At 41.8% G+C, this 17,750-nt stretch overlaps 1 protein-coding gene across 5 annotated transcripts in view; it reads right to left on the bottom strand.

Moving 5' to 3' along the window:
• Window positions 1–1,979: 1,979 nt before the first annotated feature.
• The window catches only part of LOC139530591 (sorting nexin-14-like), a 30,528-nt gene continuing 14,757 nt past the window's right edge, over window positions 1,980–17,750 (bottom strand). For 2 of the 5 annotated variants that reach the window (XM_071327127.1, XM_071327128.1), the window contains exons 13-29: window positions 17,415–17,570; window positions 16,996–17,120; window positions 15,308–15,366; window positions 13,965–14,123; window positions 13,239–13,371; window positions 11,155–11,341; window positions 6,344–6,427; window positions 6,002–6,102; window positions 5,400–5,511; window positions 5,182–5,222; window positions 4,795–4,914; window positions 4,264–4,387; window positions 3,819–3,983; window positions 3,561–3,656; window positions 3,249–3,340; window positions 2,568–2,624; window positions 1,980–2,291 (exon numbers count right to left, since the gene is read on the bottom strand). In XM_071327127.1, the coding sequence (XP_071183228.1) occupies window positions 2,247–2,291; window positions 2,568–2,624; window positions 3,249–3,340; window positions 3,561–3,656; window positions 3,819–3,983; window positions 4,264–4,387; window positions 4,795–4,914; window positions 5,182–5,222; window positions 5,400–5,511; window positions 6,002–6,102; window positions 6,344–6,427; window positions 11,155–11,341; window positions 13,239–13,371; window positions 13,965–14,123; window positions 15,308–15,366; window positions 16,996–17,120; window positions 17,415–17,570 (1,856 nt within the window). In that variant the 3' untranslated portion in view covers window positions 1,980–2,246. Of the gene's footprint in view, window positions 2,292–2,567; window positions 2,625–3,248; window positions 3,341–3,560; window positions 3,657–3,818; window positions 3,984–4,263; window positions 4,388–4,794; window positions 4,915–5,181; window positions 5,223–5,399; window positions 5,512–6,001; window positions 6,103–6,343; window positions 6,428–11,154; window positions 11,342–13,238; window positions 13,372–13,964; window positions 14,124–14,709; window positions 14,737–15,307; window positions 15,367–16,995; window positions 17,121–17,414; window positions 17,571–17,750 lie in introns of all 5 variants that reach the window. The other 3 variants (XM_071327129.1, XM_071327130.1, XM_071327131.1) reach the window with 3 other exon arrangements.

Raw genomic sequence — 17,750 nt, 5'->3', positions numbered from 1 at the left:
CTTTAAATACTTGCTGACTTTGCTTATGGCGCCACACAGGCTTAAAAAATATGCCATTAAAATGCATTAAACATCTTAACAGAATTACCTTGTTAATGAATATCTTTTTCATTTTAGCTAACCTTGATGCCTGACCCCAAGCCACACAGTGAACCATTACTGTACTGTATGTGTTTGAAATAAAATAATTCAATCTAATCTTGCTATAGCAAGAGGATTAACCTCCACTTTTCTTTACTCTTGCCTATAGGTGATGTGGACCGCTCTGTTTTCTCCAACTATATCACTGAGATGAAGCTGGCTTACCCAACCATGGAGGGCCCCAATAAGTTCAGAAACCAACTGTCTGACTCTGTTACTGCTAGGCCTGCTATGGGGCCTATCCACATGCCTGAGAGACACTGTTCACAAGATTACAATATGGCTGCTTTCTGTGGTGGTGTGGCACATACCAGTTTTTCTATTTTTGTAAAAAGGCTGCTGTTTACGAGAAAGCAAAGTATACTATATCAATAAAATGTATTTGTATCTGCATTACTATATGTTTTACTATGCCGGTACAGGTAACTGCCAAAATTAAGGAAACACCAACATGAAGTGTCTTAATAGGGCATTGGGTAGGTGCTTTAAGCAACGAGAGTGTATTTGCATACACTAGCGTTGCTTTCAATTGTATTGGGTTACACAAACTTTCGGTGAGTAGGATAGTTGGTTATCATGACGGGGGAATTTGAAGCAAAATATATAAAAGGACCCTTTTTTGTCCACATATGGCACACGTGCAGGACTTTTATTTTGACACGAGGAAAGCTGAGAGGTTGGTCTACAACAGACCCACATTCTGAAAGTCTGTTTAATAATATGATCCTTTAGATATTTTGTCTCAAATTCCCCCGTCATAATGACCAACTGTTTTGCCCACCGGCACAGTAAGTTGAAATTCAGGCTTCCCGGGACTGTTTTTGCACAACCCAAGACAATGGAAAGCAACACTAGAGTATAATAAATACACGCACCACTAGCCCCCAGAACAGCTGCAATGCACCTGAGCATAGATTTTACAAGTGTTTGGAACTCTATTGGAGGGATGCCACAGCATTCTTCAAAAAGAAATTCCATAATTTGGTGTTTTGTTGGTGGTGGAAAACGCTCCCAGGCACTACTCCAGAATTTCAATTGGGTTGAGATCTGGTGACTGACACAAACACACCCTTTAAACCCCTACGCTCCTTTGAGACCCCTCTTCCAAAGTCACTGGGATCTCTTCTAGCCATGGTAGCCAAAATAATGGGTAACGTCGCATTTTTATACATGACCCTAAGCATGATGGGATGTTAATTGCTTATTTAACTCAGGAACCACACCTGTGTGGAAGCACCTGCTTTCAATATACTTTGTATTCTTAATTTACAAGGGTTTCATTTATTTTGTCAGTTACCTATAAGTACAGCTAAGTGGAAAAACTGCGAAGAATTTTTTTTGGGGTCACTTTTCTAGAGCCCTGTATATTTCTTGCGGATTTTTTGCAATTCAGTCATGTTGACTGACATGTTTGTAAAAGATTATAAAATATTTTAGGCAAAAACTTTGATATTCAGACCTGTAAATTATTTCTAAGATTAAGAACTGACATGTCAAATGTCTTTGCATGCAGTATATGAAGTCTGACTGTCCTGTACATCTGCCGGGGGAGCCATTGTGTTTCACCTCAAGTGTTGACAGACCGATGGAGTAATCTAAAGAATCCTCTTCCACATCACTTTTTGAAATACCCATGGTATTAAAGCGTCCCTATTTCGAAGGCTTAGGAAGGGAAGACTGCATGTTGCTAACGACTACCGCAGAGTGCAGACTAAAATGAGTCATAGATCTGAACACGTATTGATACAGGCCAGACAGGAAACCAGAAACCATGTGGGGAAGTTTACAAAATCCGTGACCAAGTTTGGACAAGCGTAGTCGGATTAATGTTATGAGTCTTGACAGTCAGGATGTTTTTTTATTTTATCAATAAATATTTTATTAGCATAATCATGCTTATCTTCAAACACATTTTTCCAGTGTTATACTTTTACGAATCTGTATCTTAGGAAATTGTCAATGGTAAAAAAATGACAGGCTAAGCACAGTTTACAGTAAAAATTATCACAAGTGCAGCGGTATCAATGGTTTAAGTGCTGTATGTACACAGTCTATTGCACATGCAACAGATAAAGCAAAGACTAAAGCGAGTCCCCATCCTCTTGCTACATCCATGGAGCCATGTTAGGAGTCTCCTTCTGTCCCGGCTGCTGGGGGGAAAAAATGAATCAAATCCATGAATTAAAAATATGTATAAACAATGATTACTGCTGGAATGATAATAGGGTGACGGTTAAGGGTTTTTACACAATGCACTTATACTTGTCGGTCGGTAGACCAAAATGTTGCCCTTTCAATTAAGTGAATTAAACATTTCAAGTAGTGTACAGAAACGTCTTGTAAATCGAATTTCATGTTCCAACACAACTCTTACCAGATATACGGGCGTCTCCCTTTTGAAGTTAAATTGAAATAAATCTATTTACCTTGTTCAGTTCAGGAAACAGTTCTAGAAGAGCCAGGTCCAGTAAGACATAGGTCAACTGAGGAAAAATTATGCAGAGGGATTATTAGAATGAATACAAATTCCTAAATTGTAGTTTTCATCACGGATCTAAAATGTGTTTACTGCTGTCTAAATCATACAGTACAGCAATAAGGTCTAGATTAACAACCCTTAAAAGATGCAATACATTGTGGTAAACTATGTAGTGCAGTGTACTGTACTAAACACACTGTTCTCATGATGTTTTATGTTAGCTGCCCATGAGCTACATTCATGAGCTACAGTATGTAGCAACCTTATACTCATGTTACACATGGTCTGTCTGAAATTATTATAATAATTATAATAATAAGCTGCCTTTCTGGTGTTTACATGTAGGATAACAATTCACTGACTAACTGGCCTTCACAAGCCTCCAACTACTACAATGCCTGAGGATCCTAGTAAGGACCCTACAATGCCTGAGGACCCTACAATGCCTGGGGAGCCTATAAAGGACCCTACAATGCATGAGGACGCTAATGAGCTTTCACACTTCAACCAAGTCAGTTTTGGTGCATTTGAAACAATGATATATGATAGTATTCTTTTCAACCCTGCATTCTCCTGTACTTTGTGTGACACTAGTTGTAACTTTAGATGCCTCGCTGCATTGTCGTACCTGTTTGTTAAGAACAGGCTGTTGTAGTCCATCGAAGAGCAGGCGGACCCCCTCGTACCTGGCCTCTTCTCCAATACACTTGCCCAGGAATTCTGAAGGGAAAACACTCGTCATCTTAGAGGGTCAAATCAATTGACTTCTGACTGTTTTCAATTAATAATAAAAAAATTATTGACTTTATAGCAAAAATTAAAAACACGTTTTCAACTACATAGAACCCAAAATAAGACCTAATAATCCTAGCCAAGTTTCCCACTTTAACTTGAGATGTACTTCATGAAACCATCTGAATCTAAGAGATCTACTAAGGACCTGGAATGTATTTCATCATTTCCTCAAAGGTCTTCTTGGCCCTTTTCTGCTTATTTGCCAAGGAGCGTGGCTCACTGTTTTCACAGAACACAGCATCTAGTACATCACAAGGACACACATCAAAATAAGAGTCATATCACTCATTGCTTTTGTATATACATTTTCTTTTTTTTTACAAAATAGGATAATAATGAAAAATATGTAGAAAAAAGAAATTGGAAGAAGAAAACAGTAGAAGGTCGGAGGTAAGCTAGCGACCTCTGAGCAGGGTGATGAGAGAAATGAGGCGGTGCTCCTGGAACACCTTGTCCAGTTTATGCTGCAGGTAGTGGTCTGTGTACGCCTCCAGGGTGTTCTTTAACAGGATCCTCCCGCCCATCAGCAGATGGTGCAGCCAATCAGGGATGTGAAAGACCACTCGACCTGCCAATGACAGTCAAGCAGTGGGAGAGTGATGATGAGATGCTAGGTTATGTCCAATCAATTATTGATTTTCTAAATATGTATAGGATTTATGTAAGGTGGCAATAACACTGATTTACCCTCTGATTGGATAGATAGAATTTCCACCATATTGTTTACACCTACTTAATTCTTTCATATCTCCACTAGTACCTAGTAGAGACCAATTTAGAATTGAGCGTTATATTCCTGCACTACTTTGTCGCTGGATGGACAAATGCTATGGGTGGGGCCGACTTACCCACAAACATCAAGTAGTCATACACTCCTTCCACAGTGATCATCTCCATGAAGTAGTTCTGGTTATGTTTCTTCTCCGTGCTCTCTGATCGGTTGGCATTGTTCTTGAATAGTTCATTGAAGAGCTAGGGAGTTCAAGCAAAGGTCAACAACACTTTAAAATGGAGGGGAATAACAAAATAACATGTAAAAACACATCCAGCAGTTATATTTAAAGGATCTGTTCCAATTTGGCTGAGCGATCAAGTGGCTCTCCTAACTAGAAACACGAAACACTTGTCAACTAAGGTAAGCGTGTGTGAGTATGGGAGTCTAAGCATGCCAGACACAGGTCGAAAAAGTATTTGCATCTCTTCCAAATATTTAACGTGCATTTGAATTAGCTTCCCCAGTCTAATGGAACCAATGGACTAGTGCAAAGTCAAACCTTCCCCCACCCCAACTCAGCAGGCTAGGTAAGCCAAATCAAGCGCACCTAAAATATTTGAAAGAATTGAAATACTATTTAGACCCAGGTGTAGTGTAAGCCCACCTTCTTATCATTCTCTGACGTGGGACTGAGGATGGTCAGCTCTGGCCGGCTGGGTTTGGGCTTGGGCGATTCACAGGAGTTAAAGAAGGAATTGAGGAATGGCTCCAAATGCTGCCCTTTCTGAAACAGAAAAAAACACAGGGGAGATTCCTTATAGGTTACTGTGAAAGCCCTCTTAAACAGTTAAATGTGTTACTTGAGTCATTGGATCCCTGCTGTTCACATTTATTTCAACTGGCATACTATAATAACATAGCTGACATGACTTATAAGTGGATTCCACAGGCATGTTTGGCTTACATTCCTAAATGACTATCCCAGGAATTATTTTACAAGGACGCCACCACAACGTTTTTTCCCAACCCAAGTCGAAAATGCATGACTTACTTCTTTTATCAGTTTACTGGGCACCGATTTGATGATCTTCCCTGTCGGAAAATAAACCATGTTAAACTCAAATGAGTTCAACAATGAGTTCAACAGGAGAGCAGGTTGTGAGAGATGTTATTAACATAGAACTCTTGGCCACGTTACAATGACCATAGGAGTCGGCAAGATGGCACAAACATAATCTGAGACGAGGCTACTTGGCCAGTGTTGCATACCTAGATTGACATCAGGGAGCATCTTGTCCACAAACTGAGAGTCCATACTGTGAGGGGAGAGGAAGTCTGCTAGCAGCTGACTGTTGCTCAGCTCAGGGTGTTGGAGCAGTTTCTGGAAAATAAACAGAAAGATCACATCTTCACTTTGTTGACATATTCAGTGAGGGCTGGCATAGAATAGCACTTTGTTATTAATTTGTAACAATGGAAATGTGTCCTAGGCTCCCCACCCCCCGAGTCAGCACACATACTTGAGAAGCTGGAACCAGTTCAGGGTCAACCACAGTAACCCTGTATTTGGTGTTTGGTGGTAGATTCTGAACCCAGCAGCCCTGGGATTTGAACCATAAACCCTCTGGTTGCTAATACCTCTCGAGCCTCTACATCAGCTGACATAGATCCATTGGGAGAGACCAGCTATTTCCTGAAGCATGGCCTCTCTGTTGTAAGGTGAAGTTTCCCCTGGACGCTGATCTTGAGTCAATTTTGTATTGTCCTTACTAATGTTTAAGGTTAGGATTCGGGGAGGGGAAGCTGATCCTACATCTGTACCTATGGGAAACGTCACCCCGGCGCTTGTTTAGTCCATAATGACTACCTACCTGGAGGTACTCCTGGAACTCCTCCCGCTTGGAGGTCAGGAACTCATAGTTCTTGGGGCCGATGATTCTTTTGGAAGGCAGCTGGGCGTCTGGGAATGAGCCTGTTGTGACAGAAGAGCACAAAATAAAAACAAATCCTGGATGAGAAGGCTTGAAGACAATCAAACAATGTGAAAATACTGTTAGAACTATTCTTAGAAATGGGTGGAATTATTCAGTGTGAGAAGAAACATTTGGCCAATGTTCGAGATTCATATGTTCTGGCTGTCAATTTACAATGGACGATGCGATGAGTGGTTACAGGGACTGAAACCTGAAGAATCATCTAAAACATGTACTTACCATGAAACTCAGTGAGTTTTGATTCAAGGACATAAAATTCTAGATATCTTCTGTACACAGACCAGTGCTCGGTCTCATGACCCACTGTGAAATACAAAGGGGAACAATACATCAATATTAAGAGTGGACATACTGTCTTCAGAAAGTACCCCTTGACTTTTTCCATATTTTGTTGTGTTACAAAGTAGGATTAAGATGGATTTAATTGTCTTTTTTTGTGAACGATCTACACAAAATACTCGAATGTCAAAGTGGAAGAAAAAGTCTAACATTGGGAAAACAAAATGACAAATAAAACACTAATATACTATCTTGATTAGATAAGTACAGTTGAAGTCGGAAGTTTACATACACTTAGGTTGGAGTCATTAAAACTCATTTTTCAACCACTCCACAAATTTCTTGTTAACAAACTATAGTTTTGGCAAATCGGTTAGGACTTTTTAAGTGGTGATCCTAACTGACCTAAGACAGGGAATTTTTACTAGGATTAAATGTCAGGAATTGTGAAAAACTGAGTTTAAAAGTATTTGGCTAAAGATGTATGTAAACTTCCGACTTCAACTGTATTCAACCCCCAACATGTTAGAATCATTTTCCTGGGTAAGTCTGTAAGAGCTTTGGATACCTGGATTGCACAATATTTGCACATTCTTTTTAAAATTCTTCAAGTTCTGTTAAGTTGGTTGCAGATCATTGCTAGACAGCCATTTTCAAGTCTTGCCATACATTTTCAAGCCGATTTAAGTCAAATCTGTAACTAGGCCACTCAGGAACATTCAATGTCATCTTGTAAATAACCACAGTGTACAGTTCCTTCATAAAGTATTCAGACCCCTTGCCTTATTCCACTTTGTTACGTTAGACTTATTCTAAAATTGATCAAATAAAATACTCAGTAATCTGCACACAATATCCCATAATGACAAAGCAAAAACAGATATTCATTTTTTTTGCTAATTTATTAAAAAATAAAAACAGAAATACCTTATTTACATAAGTATCCTGACCCTTTGATATGAGACTTGAAATTGAGCTCAGGTGAATCCTGTTTCCATCGATCATCTTTGAGATGTTTCTACAACTTTGAGTCCACCTGTGGTAAATGTAATTGATTAGATATGTGCTTTTCCAAATCATGTCTATCTATATAAAAAGGTCCCACAGTTGACAGTGCATGTCAGAGTAAAAACCAGCCTTGAGGTGAAAGGAATTGTCTGTAGAGCTCCGAGACAGGATTGTGTAGAGGCACAAATATGGGCAAGGGTATCATAAAATGTCTGCAGCATTGAAGGTCACCAAGAACACATTCTTAAATGGAAGAAGTTTGGAAACACCAAGACTCTTCCTAGAGCTGGCCGCCCAGCCAAACTGAGCAATCGGGGGAGAAGGGCCTTGGTCAGGGAGGTGACCAAGAACCCTATGGTCAGTCTGACAGAGCTCCAGAGTTCCTCTGTGGAGATGGGAGAACCTTCCAGAGCGACAACCATCTCTGCAGCACTCCACCAAATCAGGCCTTTATGGTAGAGTGGCCAGACGGAAGCCACTCCTCAGGAAAAGGCACATGACAGCCCGCTTGGAGTTTGCCAAAAGGCACCTAAAGACTCTCAGACCATGAGACACAAGATTCTCTGGTCTGATGAAACCAAGATTACACTCTTTGGCCTAAATGCCAAGTGTCACGTCTGGAGGAAACCTGGCAACATCCCTACGGTGAAGCATGGTGGTGGCAGCATCATGCTGTGGGGGTGTTTTTCAGCGGCAGGGACTGGGAGACTAGTCAGGGTCGAGACAAAGGGTGAGCAAAGCGGTCATCAAGGCAAAGGTTGGCTACTTTGAAGATTCTCAAATATAAAAATATATTTTGATTTGTTTAACACTTTTTTGATTACTACATGATTCCATGTGTTAATTCATAGTTTTGATGTCTTCATTACTATTCTACAATGTAGAAAATAGTAAAACTAAAGAAAAACCCTGGAATGAGTAGGTGTGTGCAAACTTTTGAATGGTACTGTATGCAAATGTGATATTTCTATTATTTTTTTTAAATATAAATTAGCAAAAATGTATTAAAAAAAAAAGTTTTTGCTTTGTCATTATGGGGTATTGTATGTAGATTGATGAGGAGAAAAAACAATTGAATCAATTTTAGAATAAGGCTGTAACCTAACAAAATGTGGAAAAAGTCAAGGGGTCTGAATACTCTCCGAAGGCACTGTATATTTGGCCATGGTGTTTTATGCTTTGTGTATGGTCCTGCTGAAAGGTGAATTTGTCTCCCAGTGTCTATTGGAAAGCCGACAACCAGGTTATCTAAAATGTTGCCTGTGGTTAGCTCTATTCTGCTAATTTTTATCTTAAGAAACTCCCTAGTCCTTGCAGATGACAAGCATACCCATAACATGATGCAGCCACCACCATGCTTGAAAATATGAAGAGTGGTACTCAGTGATGTGTGGTGTTGGATTTGACCAAAACATAAAGCTTTGTATTCAGGACATAAAGTTAATTTTTGCAGTTTTACTTTAGTGCCTTGTTGCAAAAATGATGCATGTTTTGAAATAGTTTTATTCTGTACAGGCCTGCTTCTTTTCACTCTGTCAATTAGGTTAGTATTGTGACCATTAAACTGTTGTAAAGCGACCACTGGCCTCATGGTGAAATCCCTGAGCGATTTCCTTCCTCTTCGGCAACTAAGTTAGGAAGGACACTGGTATCAAAGGCGGAGGTAGCGGTCCTGCTGCTGGGTTGTTGCCCTCCTACGGCCTCCTCCACGTCTCCTGATGTACTGGCCTGTCTCCTGGTAGCGCCTCCATGCTCTGGACACTACGCTGACAGACACAGCAAACCTTCTTGCCACAGCTCGCATTGATGTGCCATCCTGGATGAGCTGCACTACCTGAGCCACTTGTGTGGGTTGTAGACTCCGTCTCATGCTACCACTAGAGTGAAAGCACCGCCAGCATTCAAAAGTGACCAAAACATCAGCCAGGAAGCATAGGAACTGAGAAGTGGTCTGTGGTCACCACCTGCAGAACCACTCCTTTATTGGGGGTGTCTTGCTAATTGCCTATAATTTCCACCTTTTGTCTATTCCATTTGCACAACAGCATGTGAAATTTATTGTCAATCAGTGTTGCTTCCTAAGTGGACAGTTTGATTTCACAGAAGTGTGATTGACTTGGAGTTACATTGTGTTGTTTAAGTGTTCCCTTTATTTTTTTGAGCAGTGTAATACAGAGAATGATATATTTCAGCTTTCTTCACATTCCCAGTGGGTCAGAAGTTTACATACACTCAATTAGTATTTGGTAGCATAACCTTTAAATTGTTTAACTTGGGTCAAACGTTTCGCGTAGTCTTCCACAAGCTTCCCACAATAAGTTGGGTGAATTTTGGCCCAATCCTCCTGACAGAGCTGGTGTAACCGAGTCAGGTTTTGTTGGCCTCCTTGCTCACACAGGCTTTTTCAGTTCTGCCCACAGTTTTTCTATGGGATTGAGGTCAGGGCTATGTGATGGCCACTCCAATACCTTGACTTTGTTAACCTTAAGCCATTTTGCCTCAACTTTGGAAGTATGCTTGGGGTCATTGTCCATTTGGAGAAAAAAAACATTTGCGACCAAGCTTTAACTTCCTGACGGATGTCTTGAGATGTTGCTTCAATATATCCACAATTTTCCATTCCTCATGATGCCATCTATTTTGTGAAGTGCACCAGTACCTCCTGCAGCAAAGCACCCCCACAACATGATGCTGCCACCCCCGTGCTTCACGGTTGGGATGGTGTTCTTAGGCTTGCAAGCCTCCCCCTTTGTCCTCCAAACATAACGATGGTCATTATGGCCAAACAGTTCACTTTTTTTTTTTCTTCATCAGACCAGAGGACATTTCTCCAAAAAGTACAATCTTTGTCCCCATGTGTCGTTGCAAACCGTAGTCTGGCTTTTTTATGGCGGTTTTGGAGCAGTGGCTTCTTCCTTGCTGAGCGGCATTTCAGGTTATGTCGATATAGGACTTGTTTTACTGTGGATATAGATACTTTTGTACCCATTTCCTCCAGCATCTTCACAAAGTCCTTTGCTGTTGTTCTGGGATTGATTTGCACTTTTCGCACCAAAGTACGTTCATCTCTAGGAGACGGAACACGTCTCCTTCCTGAGCGGTATGACGGCTGCGTGGTCCCATGGTGTTCATACTTGCGTACTATTGTTTGTATAGATGAACGTGGTACCTTCAGGTGTTTGGAAATTGCTCCCAAGGATGAACCAGACTTGTGGAGGTCTACAGTTTTTTTCTGAGGTCTTGGCTGATTTCTTTTGATTTTCCCATGATTTCACGCAAAGAAGCACTGAGTTTGAAGATAGGCCTTGAAATACATCCAGAGGTACACCTCCAATTGACTCAAATGATGTCAAATTCTGGAATTTTCCGAGCTGTTTAAAGGCACAGTCAACTTAGTGTATGTAAACTTCTGACCCACTGGAATTGTGATACAGTGAATAAGTGAAATAATCTGTAAACAATTGTTGGAAAAATTACTTGTGTCATGCACCAAGTAGATGTCCTAACCGACTTGCCAAAACTATAGTTTGTTAACAAGAAATTTGTGGAGTGGTTGAAAAACGAGTTTTAATGACTCCAACCTAAGTGTATGTAAACTTTGACTTCAACTGTACAGTATCAGCAGTATTGGTTTCACCTGTACACCACACTGATCCCAGACCAGCATGTAGGTAATGCTTAAGCCCCTGGGCCTAGTTTCACCTGTAAGCCACACTGATCCCAGAGCATCCTGTAAATCTCACCAGCCTTCCTGTCGTTGCGCTCCACGTCGATACAGAACACGGGGATCCTCTCCCTCTTGATGTCATCATCGAAGAAGTCTATGTAGGGGATGGTGATGGTCCAGGCTGAGAGATTGCGAGGGGTGCTGGGGGTACTGACGGCCTCCATGGGGGAGTCATCCTCCAGAACCATCATGGCCTCTTCCACCTGACAGAGCCCATCCACAGACAGAGGGCGGTCAGAGATAAGAGGGTGAAGGTCAAGACAATGAATGACAGTCAAAGTTTGGTATGGAATCTGGGCCTCTAGTCACAAAAGGTTCTCAGAGTAGGCTATTGCAACACTCCTATCAGCTAAAAACAAGAAACGGCTTCAGTGGGCACGCGACACTGGACAATTGAGGAGTGGGAAAACATTGCCTGGTCCGACGAATCCCAGGTCTGTTGCGTCATGCTGATGGCAGAGTCAGGATTTGGCGTAAGCAATACGAGTCCATGGACCCATCCTGCCTGGTGTCAACAATACAGGCTGGTGGCAGTGGTGTAGAGGTGTGGGTAATGTTTTCCTGGCACACATTACGTCCCTTGATACCAATTGAACAACAATTGAACACCACAGTGTATCTGAACATTGCTGCTGCCCAAACCCAATAGAGCATCTTTGGGATGAGATGGAATGGGCTGTTCGCAGGATGAATGTACCACCATACAATCTGCAGCGACTGCGTGATGCCATCGCATCAGCATGGACAAACATCCCTGTGGAACGTTTCCGAAACCTTGTAGAATCCATGTCCAAAATAATTGGTCCTCTAACTCAGTTGGTAGAGCATGGCTTTGGCTCGTGCAATGCCAGGATAGTGGGTTCAATTCCCAGGACCACCCATACGTAAAATGTATGCAAGCATGTCTGTAAATCGCTATGGATAAAAGCGTCTACTAAATGGCATGTATTATATATAAGAATTCTGGCTGGGGGTCCGAACCGGTACTAGACGGTTGTACCTAAAAGAAAAACTGTCTGGTGCATGTATATCAGCACTCCTACTCTAAGACTCTTTGTGAATAGGTGCCTGGTCTGTGGTCCCATACATGGTAAAGCTTGTGTGAAGCCGCACAGATCCACAATGTAAAAAGGGAGACACACTGCAAAGGTCCACTGATATTGAGTGACATATACAAGACGTACTAGAACAAACAACAAAGTACAGGATGTAAAATGGGAGATGTATTCACTGACAGCAGCTCTAGTGGGGGTAAAATATAGCTAGAGTGTGAACTATCTAGTGGGTCAGCTACGGAAGGCTCTGGGAGAAGAAGAAGAGAAACATACTGAGGTCGGCTGTGCAATGCTGTGGGAATGATGATGATACCTAGTCAGAGGGGGCAGGGCAGGGGTCTCGGTCAGTGAATCAAACATGATCATAAACCATTTTTAGTTGAGTTCAACATTATATATTTTCTTAGCAGAAACGCTAAAGATTTCCCCTTTGGTGAATTTGTTGCAGAGTGTTCACCATTAACATCAAGTAGAAATTATATACTAAAAAATAGTTCAACCTAATTGTTGTCTGCTTAGTACAAAGAAACACATCATGGTATTGAATAAGCAAACATACAGGCCAGTACATCACCGTACGATGTTTATGGGCACTGGGACAGAGGACAAGAAACAAAAAGAGTACCTCTGATACTGAAATTGGGTCAACAGGCCACCATTCCAGTTTATTTATCTACCTGACCGTGCAATTGTAATCTATCAACCAGATTTCCAATGAAAATCACAACCTTTAAGTGAAAACTCACAACCTTTAAAAATGACTCCTCTTGGCAATCAGTATTGCTTCATAAAGTCTCTGGCGAATTTATTTCAAAATTAAAATGATCAACAACAAAATTCAAAGAAGTAGAGTCCCAAGCCCATCTTTCATATTCAAGGTACACTCTGCGGGATGACATCATCATATACCATATGGATTCAACAGAAACCATATCTACCAAGACTTCCATAGTTTCACCTCTACCATGAATCCTTCATTTCCTGAGTGTGCGATCCTAACTAATCCTGGCTCCACACTGCAGCCCAGTGGCCACACACTACTCACCATGTCATCCTCTCCCTCCACCAGTCCGTAAGAGGGCAACATGGCTCCCTCCATGGTGGTGCTCTTGAACACCCCCTTGATCTTGCTGCCGATGCGGCTGATCCCAAACGACTCGCCCCGCTTCGAGGTGTTCCTGCAGGCCAAAGAAGAGAGATTGTTTAATTTTGTGACAATGCAGGAGTTGTGCATGGCTTCAGAAAATCGCATGCAGTGTGGGTGCAGGACTGGAAGACAGAAGGGATACTGTATATTGTTCGGGGTTGAGGTGGGGGAGGTAGAAGCCAGGGTAGCCACACCAGACCACAGATAACAGTGAATTGAATGGATTAATAAAATAGAAGTGGATGAAAAATCATTGACGAGATTATAGGATGAGAGTGGCTTGGGGTATACACTCAAACCACACTCATTTGAAAACAAACTAATGTTGCTTTAGCCAAGTAAAAAAGTACAATTACAACACTGACACTTTGTGAATGACTGATGAAACCACACACTGTGTAGTCACCCTAATCAAAAATGAACACTGAAAGGCAACACAAAATTGACACATTCAAATCAAGACCCATAAAGGTCACAAACAAGGAGGCCATGCTGGTAGGGTAACAAATCAAGAAACATTAGCACCACAAGACAAGTACCCATGCGTAGGAGATGGGAGGCGAGGGCGATTTATAGAGGTGGGATGTAGGATACACACGGGCCTCGCAATGGACCCCGACTTACTTCAGCGAGCCAGGGCGTGAGGTTAGACAGCCATAAGAGCCGGATGGAAGGGCTACAATGGACTGGACATGAAGGTGGTGGTTAACGGATGCAGGTGAGGAGGAACCAGGGGTGCTGGACGGGGACTCAGGGCTCTGGGCATAGTCCCACTCCCAGGAGCTTTAGAGCGGGGAGCCATCAGTGTGTAAGGCATGGAACATCCAGAGGGATGGATGGATAAAAAAAAAAACAAGCACTGTCCAAGATGGTGGATATAGGCGAGCAGTTGGTGAGAGAGAGACAGACAAGGGGAGGGGGTTAGCGACAGGGCCAGTGTTCACGCATGGGGGTGCCGAAGCAGAAAGTGCCATTCTCTACTTAAAAAATTCTCCTCGTTCACCTCCTCCTTTCTGACAACCACAGTCCATGCTGCCTTGACCACTGCCTTTATAACAAAGACTGTTCCTACGAGAGAACAATAACTATTCCCCACCCTACCTTCCTTTTTGCTGCAAGGGAGCACAGATCTGTGCAAAAAAATACATTTTTCTCACTTTTCTTTAACAATGTGCGTTATAAAAAGGAGGCGATTGTTTATACATAGCGCCTTTGACTAAACTCCACCAGGGTTTGTCGAGTTTGTTACAAAGGCAGTATTCTTTTCCTCAGACTGCATCCAGGCAAGTATAGTTACATATCTTGCGTGCAGCGTTAACTCGGCAATGGACAGCCGTTGCTGAGCACCATACTGAGGGGGCATACTCACCGGATGTCATCCAAACTCAGGCTATTTCTGGAATAATAGCAGGCACAAGGAGTTAAAGATGACAGGCCACTCAAGCACACTACCAGACGACAGACACTAACTGAACTTAGCCACTGTGAGACAGGTGTGTACAGATAACAGTCTATCTTTATTTAGCTTGAGTAGTATAAGTCCAATGTTATCTGTACACACCTGTACGGCTCATAATAATGGCTGGAACGGAGCGAATGGATTGGCATCAATGCGTTTTGATGCATTTCATGCCATTCAACCTTCGCACTCCAGCCATTACCACGAGCCCGTCCTCCCCAATTGAGGTGACACCAACCTCCTGTGATAGACACCCTGGTGAATGAGTTAATACGGCATAGAGGAGCTTCGGATTTCCCTTTTGGTCCTAAACCAAATTCTGATGGGAGAATTTATGTACTTGTGAGCACAAAAAGGATCCAAAAAGCTCAACTGTGCCTTTGAGATTAACTAGTCTACCGACACCACGGGTGCACAGTAAAGACAAGCCTACGTTAAGAAAGACACAGAACATAGACACAATATAGATACAACCATTGTTCTATAGCCATGGAAAAACAGCACCCACCTGCTCAGTTTAGAGTTCCTGGCGGGGGATTCGGCCCCCCTCAACAGTTGCCTGAAATACTGAAAAAAAAGGGTCAGGGAGGAAACCAGTCACACATATTAGGACCTCCTCCCCTCCCTGACTATCTATTTAACACTGAACAAAGTACCGTGATCGGGTCCCAGCGTTTTTCCTGATCATTTGACATGAACAGGAAAAACACCAGGCCATAACCATGATATCTAAGGAATCTTATGAATAACTACTTTCCAGATACTCCATGTATTCAGGGATCGGTAGAAGACAACACTATTTCACCTCATGTTTCAGTATGATAATAAAATGAGAGAATCTGTGTAGTGTAATGTATGATGACTTGCTGCACAAGCTCATTGGTCAGTCGTGTGTCCAGTATTGACGACATGATCTCACGTGTGTTTGTGTGTGTGAGACTAGGGTTGCAAAGCTACCTGTAATTTACCAACTGCCACCAGTTTGACGCCAAAACATTGACAACAAATACATAGACTTTCATTAAAAAAAGAAAATCCCCAGGTGTGTAAAACAAATATAAAAGTATATTTTATGGTGAGACCCTCATATTAAAACACCAATGGTATTCAATAATTTAGTTATAAATATATATTTTTTTTTTATCATCATATTTCATTATATGTAAATGTTATACTAAACAAAAATATAAAACGCAACAATTTCAAAGATTTTACTGAGTTACAGCTCATATAAGGAAATCAGTCAATTGAAATAAATTAATTAGGCCCTAATCTATCAATTTCACATGACTGGGAATACAGATACGCATCTGTTGGTCACAGACACCTTAAACAAAAAAGGGTTGTGGATCAGAAAAGCAGTCAGTATGTAGTGCCTAATTTGCTTCATGCAGTGTAACAGCATCTCTGTGCATTCAAATTGCCATCAATAAATTGCAATTGTGTTCATTGTCTGTAGCTTATGTCTGCCCATACCATAACCACACCGCCCCCATGGGGCACTCTGTTCACAACGTTGACATAAGCAAACCACTCGCCCACATGAAGCCATACACGTGGTCTGCGGTTGTGAGGCAGGTTGGATGTAATACCAAATTCTCTAAAACGGCGTTGGAGGTGACTTATGGTAGGTGAAATTAACATTCAATTCTCTAGCAACAGGTCTGATGGACATTCCTGCAGTCAGCATGCCAATTGCACGCTCCCTCAAAACATCTGTGGCATTGTGTTGTGTGACAAAACTGCATATTTTAGAGTGGCCTTTTATATCCCCCAGCACAAGGCGCACCTGTGTAATAATCATGCTGTTTAATCAGCTTCTTGATATGAAACACCTGTCAGGTGGATGGATTATCGTCACAAAGGAGAGCTACTCACTAACAGGGATGTAGACAAATTTGTGCACTAAATTTGAAAGAAATAAGCTTTGTGTATATGGAACATTGCTGGGATCTTTTACTTCAACTCATGAAACCAACACTTTACATGTTGCGTTTATATTTTTGTTCAGAGTACATGTGATACGGCCACACAAGAGGGCCAGAGACATGACAGACACCTGTGGTAATCTGAAGTACCCAAAAGGGCCACTAGATGTCTTGTGATAGATTACATCAAATCCTTGAAAGACACAAATTCTGGTAGACTTTGAAAGTTTCGAGTAATATACCCTCCCTTTGCAACCATAGTCCTGACCTCGTCGCTGTGGCAGAACATGGGGGTGAAGACGTTCTCCAGCAGGGACAGGACATGCTCGTAGGCCTCGAACAGGCAGCGCATGGTCTGCAGCTTCACCACCCCGGCATAAGGGCCCTCAGCAACTGGGGAGGGAAACCTACCACATGAGCATAACCTAACCAAGCTGCCATTTGTAATAATGAACATTCTGTTAATAAAACTGTTCATATGGCTATTTATAAACAGTATTTATAGACATTCTGTTGATAAGGCTGAAGATACCATATTAAAATCCATATCTGAAGGAGAGGATACGTTATTATAAGTTCTCAAAGAGAAAATAACAAAAAGCTATGACTGAGCTATGACAAAAGCTATGACGAATACAACGATCGTGCCTTAAAACTGGAAATGCCAAACAAATCCCTGTGACTCACTATTTTTTATCTCCTCTACAATGAAGGGATCAAAACGGATCTTGTCGATGCTCTCGTCCAGGCAGTAGGTCTCGTAGATCTTCTTCACCTCCTCGTGGAGCGTCAGCATCTCAGAGTCCGACAGCTCCGGACATAGGATCTTGTCGTTGAATTCCTCTGGTGGGGATAAAGGGAAATGTCCAACTAGACTTAACCCAGGGTTGATTAGGCAACAAATCGGAAGCAAACTAATAGTACACGCACAACCTACCAAGCAACAAAAAATAAATGCATATCCACACGGATTCCATCTGGCCGAGGTTATTTTAATAAAAAATAAAAAAATTGCCCAGATCA

This window comes from Salvelinus alpinus, chromosome 9 (genome assembly GCF_045679555.1).
Source record: "Salvelinus alpinus chromosome 9, SLU_Salpinus.1, whole genome shotgun sequence".
NCBI lineage: Eukaryota > Metazoa > Chordata > Actinopteri > Salmoniformes > Salmonidae > Salvelinus > Salvelinus alpinus.
This window is presented reverse-complemented; position numbering and strand designations above follow the sequence as displayed.